This window comes from Trachymyrmex septentrionalis, unplaced genomic scaffold (assembly GCF_001594115.1).
Source record: "Trachymyrmex septentrionalis isolate Tsep2-gDNA-1 unplaced genomic scaffold, Tsep1.0 scaffold74, whole genome shotgun sequence".
In the NCBI taxonomy this organism is placed as follows: domain Eukaryota; kingdom Metazoa; phylum Arthropoda; class Insecta; order Hymenoptera; family Formicidae; genus Trachymyrmex; species Trachymyrmex septentrionalis.
Window position 1 is genome coordinate 878,878 of NW_017305927.1, and position 8,125 is coordinate 887,002.

The following is an 8,125-nucleotide window of genomic DNA, read 5'->3' on the forward strand; positions in this document are numbered from 1 at the left end:
CCCCCCCCTCCTCCCCCTCGCCAACCCCGCGTCATCCCCGCGCTGGATCATCCGTCGCAGTTTCAACCACCCCACTCCCTCGCGGCCCCCTCGCCCGAATTCCCGTCCCGCCGCGAGCGGCCCTCGCGTCTCTCGTCGATGAATTTCGAGTTTGTTGCCAATCACTTTTTCGCGCAATTATTTCACAACATTTCGACATGACGTACAAGCCCGCGGGGGGGTTGGTTACCATCGGGGTACGGGGAGCAGGGGCAGAGGCGAGGATGTATACGCGAGGAGGAGGAAGAGGAGGAGGAGGAGGAGGAAGAGGAGGTGGAAGAGAGGGGGTGGACAGTGGGAGGACGGCGGTACCGCGCTCCCGATGGATGCTGGAGGGTCTATTCGCGGTGAGAGGTCGGCAGGAGGGAGGGAGGGAGGGGGGGAGGGATGGAGAAAGAGGGGTGCGGTCTCGGTCGGTACGTACGGGGAACGAAGGGGGATGTAACACATGCACGTGGTACGGTCAATGCATCCGCTATCCGACAAACGCACGAAGCTCCCTCCCTCCCTCCCTCCCTCCTTCTCTCTCCCTCCCTCTGTGTATCTCGAACGCACCGAATTTCTCCATTGCCACCTCCCCCCCGCTCGGGCTCTCTCTCTCTCTCTCTCTCTCTCTCTCTCTCTCTCTCTCTCTCTCTCTCTCCCTTCTCACCTCCTGCCGCCCGCACGATGTCCCCGTTTCCACCCCCGCGTATCCTTCTGTGCCGGCAGATGCGTGCAATTCGCCCGATGTTAAATGCAACATTCGACTCTCTCCACCTTCGTAGAGCCCCGCGCACGCATCTCTCTTCTGCCTGGCCCCTTCGCCATCCTCGCGCGACGGTCCACTCTTCTCTCTTGTGCACAGTTTATACATCTAGCACGTCTCCACGCGCGTTTATCGCGCGCGCACACGGTCTTTATCGACTCGTGTCAATCATAAGCGCGGGAGGAGATGAAGGAGGGGAGGGTAAAGGGGGAGGGATGGGGTGGCTCGGCCACCGTGGAGGAAAGAGTGACAATGAGGACACGCCGGCTGAAGATTGGCGTGCATGCGTGTGCGAGGGTCCGCCGGACCCCTCGCGAATATTCGGGGGTGTTCTGCGAATGACGGGACGGTATTGTAACTCCGCGCGCGGAACGACCCGTAATCTGTGACAGTTTTTCTCAGAATTAAGGCGACGGAGGGAAATCGCGGATCCTTCGGCCGAAAGAATCGATTACGAACCTTCGGTTACGAATTGTAAGATTGCGAAATAATGCGACAAATATGAGAATTTTGCAGAGATAAGATCAGAAGAGGAATGCAATTATTTTGGAGCGATAGCGAAAATCTTTTAGCATTACGTCACTGTCACAATTAATTTTAATATTTAAATAGCATTTAAGTAAGACATTCTTTATTTGTTAACCTTATATTACCTCGCATAATTTTTCTCTCAACGTAATTATCTGCGTGCGATGTTTCTGATAACAATCCAACATTGTATCTCAATTTCCATTGTCGTTTTTGCTGATTTACAATTAAATAAAAATTGATAGATAACGTTCTATACATCCTACATGAAGATAAATACAAAATTTGTTTTGAAATTGTGAAGCAATTTGTGTTAATAATATAAATATAATAATGTATATAAATAGCATTTAGCGAATTTACAAGACTGGAGTATCCTGGACCACCTTAATGTAATAAAAGATTAAGTATGAAAATATAGGAAACAACACAATGTTTCATTATATTATTAATACTTTTGTTATAAATGCTACATTTTGCATTATTACTGCTAAATAAATGACACAATTACACTTGGACACCGTAGCTTTCCATTATCTCTCGTATTAACTTGCAATGACAAATATTCGAGACGTATCACAGCGCGAACGGAGGAAAAGCGCGACAAGCGACGCGGCAATACATCATTGAATCCTGCTGCTTGTCTAATATTATAGGCACCAATCGTAAGGGCTTAATATTGGGGTGAAGGTAAGTGGCGGGCCAGCTGACGCCCTGTGCGCTCCACCCCGCACGCACGCTGCGCGACTCGTCTTGAGGGTGTGCGGATGAGATTTAGGGACCGGCGACAGAAGTCTGCTCGCGACACTGATTTGTGGTGAGCTTTGTTTCAACACTCTCAGATCACCGCGTGAAATTCTTCTCGACAATGTCACTCCATCGAGAGCAAACAAATCTGAGATCGCGATCGGCGATCGTCGATCCTAAGATGTAGTAAATATATATACGTACTACTGGACGTACTAACACATTTCATTTAATTCCTATTTGTTACTTGAAAAAAGTATAAGAAAATAGATACATCCGTTTAAATATGTGGTTACTTCTAGTGCTGTTTTCTCGTACCTTTTAATACCTTCTTCGTTACTTATAACAGCAATAATACTCAATTTAAAAATTATATTCTAATTATAAAGATGAGAATTTGGGGACAAATTTGACTAATATCAAACAATAAATAATTGTCAGTATTTATTAATGAACTATCATGGAATCTTCTGTCTAATGGTTTATCTTTATATTTCTTTAAAAAATATATTTCTTTATAGTGTCTTTACCATCCTATTGTCTTTTCCATTTTCTTTTCCATTGTAGATCATAATTTTGCGATCCCGAATATTGTGTTTACGATGTTTAATGAACGCATTTAATTAATATTATTTATTGATAAAAAAAAAAATTATCTCGACACGTTTGCCTCTTCCATCATGTTTTTAAATTATTATTACACTTTTAAATATTTTCCCATTCGTTTCTTTCTTATTTTTCTCTGTTTTTTTTTTAAATTGAAACACATTCGCGATAATATAGGATTCTTTGAACCATTTAAATTTACATATCCGTTAACAGAACAAATATAGCTGTTAAAAAATTTAAATCTGTTTTGATCAATCCATCAACAAACAGGATAATTATCAATTTAATTATGTCTTTCTTTTGCTGCGTAATTAATTTTCCTACATTTCTTAAAATACTTTGTATTGTTACTTTTTTCTTTTTTTCAACTAGACTAAAAATTTTGTAATTTCCGAACGTTGTATTTACAGTGATTGATAAACTAGTATCATAGTCGCCAAATATCGCCTATTATTTGAAAATGAATTATCTCAATATGTTTGTCGATATTTCATAATATGAAACTTTTCATTTTTTTTATATCCTCTCGATCTTTTTTTCTCATCTTTCCCTCCTTTTTCAAATTACAAGAATATCGTTAACATAGAGCGGTGTTTCAAAAGGACTAAATCTTCCTTATCAATTCCTCAGGAACTAGTGTCAGGATAGCTATCGAGTTGGGAAGCATTACTTTTTCCATTACTTTTCCGTTACTTTTTATAATAAACAATTTGATAATGACGTTTTAGTTGCAAGTAGACTTTTCCAACCTTGGCGCAACCTTAGGGTTTAGTTACAAAACATTGCAACGTCATTATCAAATTGTTTATTATAAAAAGTAACGGAAAAAAGTAACGCTTCCTAACTCTGGCTATCGAGTACGTCAGTATTTCTTAATGAATTACCGGAATGTGGCCTCCTGTCATGATTACCGCCGAGTATGGCGCTAACGCTGAACTTGAGTTGCGGCTTCTCCTTCTCCTGGATGGTTCTGCACGCCGGTCCAGAGCACTGCTCGTCGCCGCAGGAACAGGCGGTGGTCCTCTCGCCTATTCTGTCGACGGCACGCTCGACCACCGTCGCCGCCGCCGCCACCGCCGCCTCCCTCTCCCCCGATGCAATCGTCATCTCATCGGACGTGTGCATGACGTTTCTGCATCCAAGGTCGTACCGTCTGTCTATCTCGATCGCGGAGACACGCTCGCCCAGCACCATCTCATCCCTGTCGGCCGGTTGAAGACCACCATCCAATTCTGCGCCCGGAATCGGATCCTCATCTACGTTCGAGTTACAGGACTCGACACCGGAATTAGATCGATTGTCGATCCTCTCGTTACAGAGCCTCTCCATCGCACACAATCGGTCTACCATCACCGGGCCGTCCATCCTATCGTTCTCCATGTCGACGTATACGCCCTGACTCCGGTCCAGGACCTCCTTCTCACGCTGAAGGAGCTGCATCCGGTCGTGCTGTCGCTCACCGGACCTACTGCCGCCGGATCTCTGCTGATCTCTGCCGCCGCAATCGATCATTATACGATCCCGTGCGCCGACGATCGTGCCGGACGATCGTTGGTCCAGGTGATCCTGGACGAGATCGTTGGGGGAGGATCGATCCCGAACGAGTCTGAGACTCGCCTCGCATTCTCTCTCGCGCTGTCGCGCTACCAGGCTCGCCGCCCAATTCAAGGTCAGACTTGTGAGATCCGTCCCCGGCGACGCCTTGCTCTGGAGCAGGTTCTCCATCAGGAAGGGCGAGGTCATGGCACTCTGCTGCAGATTCTTCAGCATCGCCGCTGACGAGGGGAACATATCACGGCTGCTTGGCCCACCGACTATTACGATCGTCGTCTTATAGGACAATTCTTAGTTAAAGAAAGGATTGAACGTCCTTCTAGCTAGCTTCGGACTTGATATACTAATCAGCGAAGCGCGATTATTTTATTCCTTATGTTGTAGTTAATTGATTTGTCTCTATGAATTTTAGACAATATTAGGTTTATCATATTGTTTTAGATACTTACTGATTGACAACTGATTGCCGTTTATCTCGTATAAGATTCGCGCGAAAATATCAATCGGAGATCACACTTTTATGTTTGAATCAGGATCGTCAAAGGATTATCGTGCAATGTGTTCTTTCAATTTAAAATTACTCAATCTTCACAAACTATTTCACTAATCACATATCAGCGTATCGCCTTCGATTCTTTCGGATTTATTGCTCGGGAGATTGGTAGCAGTTTCCGCACGTAAAAGTAATCGCGATAATTATTTTAAAGTCACTGTCGATCGCATGACGCACATTGACATTACAACTGATAATATTCACTTGGTTCAAGTATTTAAAAAATAATTAAATTTTCACCGTGTTTCCAACAATCCGTGTACCCGGCTCGAAGGAAAGGAAAATCTGGACCCCCTTTTCCCGCGAGATCCTCGTCGCGGAAGATCCCACCGTGCGGGATCGCGCGAGTCACATGATCGCGCACGCAACTTCACTTCACGTCCGGACGACAACGGACAAGGACGTGCGATTTCGGCAGCGGGATGTCAACTGACGTGCCTGCGTGCGTGCCTTCCGAACGCACGGAAGGGGGGTTAGTGGTGGCGGCGGCAACGTGAGAGCATGCAACCCTCGAATGAAGGCCCACAAAAGCATATAGGTGGCTCACTCGTTTCCCCCCAGCTCCCTCCCCGACCGGCGTCGCCGGCGTTCTCGAAACGCCACCCCGTACGTACGTGCAGGCAGTGGCCTTACCCGAAGAAGGGTACGCCACCGAAGGGGTGTATGCTCCGTGTCCCTTCTCTCTCCTCTGACCACCCCGTTTTGCCCGCTCCACTCACCGCGTTTCTCCGCCACCCCTTCCTTTCCTCTTAGGTGAGATAATACGGACTATAAGCCGAGCAATTCGGGGTTTGGCTCGCTCGGTAATGCCGTAATAAAATCATACTCCCATCAAACGGCGCTGTGCGCACCCCCTTGAGGAGCGAAGGAAAAGAGAAAGGCGGGAGGAGGCGAGAGGGACGGTTGGAAGGCACACACCACCCCGGTGGGGATCACAGGAGGGCGGGAGGGGGAGAGGGGGAGGAAGCGGTAGAAAGAGGAGGGTGAACGGCTCGCCGCTTCATAGTACCAAGGGTAGGAAAAAAGCCTGGAGATTCGCATTCCTTTGGTCTCAACGATTGGATTTTATTTGACGAAGCCGCCCCGCGGACCGTCCAATCATCTGCCTCGCCGGTAGATGCCGGCCACGCCCATCCACCCCGCCGCACCCCCGATAGCACCACTAGCCGTTCTCTCGCTCGCACCCCGTTTCTCGCGTATCGCCGTTCGCCTTTATCCACCCCTTCCCCCGGCGCTACCCCGTTTGCTCTCTTTCGGTGGGTAGGGAGTACGGAGCGACCCTCTACGGCTCTTATCAACTTTATTATCTCGCACTACCACCGACGAGCGTGCGCTCGCGTGTATCACATCCGTGTTGCATAGACACTTGCAGGACTTGCGGGACAGCGCGAGAGGGTACGATGTAATTTTCTTGTCGGTGTAGGTAATTATATTATCGTCGACGAGAGAGAGCTTCGCAGCTCCCCTCCAAACCCACAGATATAGTAATAATGATAACAATAATGATGATAATAATAATAACCGGCGGCGGGAACGGGAAAGGCTTGGCGATCGTCCACGACTTCTCTGGATTGCGATAATAATCACGCGATAATGACGATATCGATATTATGAAGCCGCCGACTTATTATAACCAGTATTCAAGACAGAAATCGAGGTGATAATCGTAGTTTCTAAAATGGAGATAAAATGTCTTTCTCAAATGTTCGGTTCACGAAACTTTCCTTTTTACTACTGCACCGTAAGTGATATACTGCATAATATGTATAACGACAATCTAGTAAAAGATACAGAGAAAGCTCCAGAGTTCTTCTCTTCTATTTTTATAGATTTTTAAATGCTTTTTATTATGAGATTATTCAGCTAAAAATTTAATTTTTATTAAATGTACACACACACACACACACACACACACACACACATACACATATATATGTATATTATATATTTTTTAATTTATATACATAAACGTACAGTAAACAATATATATGTAATTTTATATTTATTAGGCAAGAATATATTTCTTACTGCAAAAATATTGTCATGCTGTGCTGAGAAGATTAAATAATTCTTAAAAAAAAATGGAAGAAAAAATCATTCTAAAATTATTAGATGCTATTTACATAAAAACATATTATAAAATATACTATATATACAAATTTAAATAATATAAATTTATAAATATGCCCATATGTATAAGTTTTACTAATTCTAATTGTTTACAAAAAAATAATTACAGTCTTAAAAACAGATCATCAAGAATGAAAAAAAAAAGTCTTCTCAATACACCCCAGTAAAATCACTACATAGTTACGCGTCCTATTAGCGTCTGCAACATTTCGAACGATCATATAATGTCACACGGAGCAGTGTCACACGACGAGAGACACTACGTTGCCGTCATTCTGCGCGCATAATTTCGCTACCCTCCCTGCCCCCGTCTTCCCCCGAACCCTGTCGCCCGGATCAACGAAAGTGACGACGACGTTGCGTGGGGGAGGGGCCGACCTCGTGCGCATTATCGTGGAAAGTACGACACAGAGCATGCTGGCCGTCCACGTTGGTGCCGGAAGTGTCCGTAGGGTTAATTAAATTAACGAGCGCGCGACACCGGTGTGTCATGTGGACCATGCGGACGTGCGTGTGTGCACGCATACAAAAGCGGCGCGCGTTCCTCTGACAGCGCGTGATAAGTTTCCTCTTCCGATGCTCGCCCCAAGAATTTCACATAAAAGCGGCGTACACGGGGCCATACATACATACGTCCCTTTTAAACGTGCGAGGATAAAAGGATCGGGACGAAGAAGGACGAAAGAGGGCGAGAGGTAGAGGAGAGGGTGGAAGAGCGGAAGGGACGAGGGAGGGCCGGGGAGTAGGATGGGGGCGCAACGGCGTGCCCCGCACTTAAGTAGAGCCGCCGTCTATTACCGGCGGGGGTCGAACGAGAACGAGGACAATGAAGGGTAGAAAGCGACGAGAAAGAGCGAGAAAGAGAGAATGGGAGAAATAGGGCCGATGAGGTTGGTGCAGAGTGCCGCGGGTTTTTCTTACACGATTTTCCACCCTCTATATAGCTGGTGCACACGTCCACCACCGCACCCGCCGCCGGCTCCGGCCACGTGGTAGTGGAGGGTTGGAGGCAGCCAACGCGAAGCGTGCACCGCGCGCCATCCTATCCCTCCATGGAATTCGAGCCCTCCCACCCCCGCCGGCTAGCCCCCGTAGCGGTGGTCGGCGGGGGTGGGATGCTGCGACCACGCCTACGTTTCGGAATCACCTCTACCTCGTCGACGTCACGACTTATCACCCTCTCAGCGGCGGCGGCGGCGGCGGCGGCGGCGGCGACG

At 46.8% G+C, this 8,125-nt stretch overlaps 1 protein-coding gene across 1 annotated transcript in view; it reads right to left on the reverse strand.

Annotated features, from left to right (window-relative positions):
- Positions 1-4,775, reverse strand: part of LOC108754041 — a 39,719-nt gene extending 34,944 nt beyond the window's left edge. Inside the window, exon 1 of the mRNA XM_018496072.1 lies at positions 3,556-4,775. Coding sequence (XP_018351574.1) covers positions 3,556-4,462 — 907 coding nt within the window. The 5' untranslated portion in view covers positions 4,463-4,775. The remainder of the gene's footprint in view (positions 1-3,555) is intronic.
- Between the last annotated feature and the right edge of the window lie 3,350 nt (positions 4,776-8,125).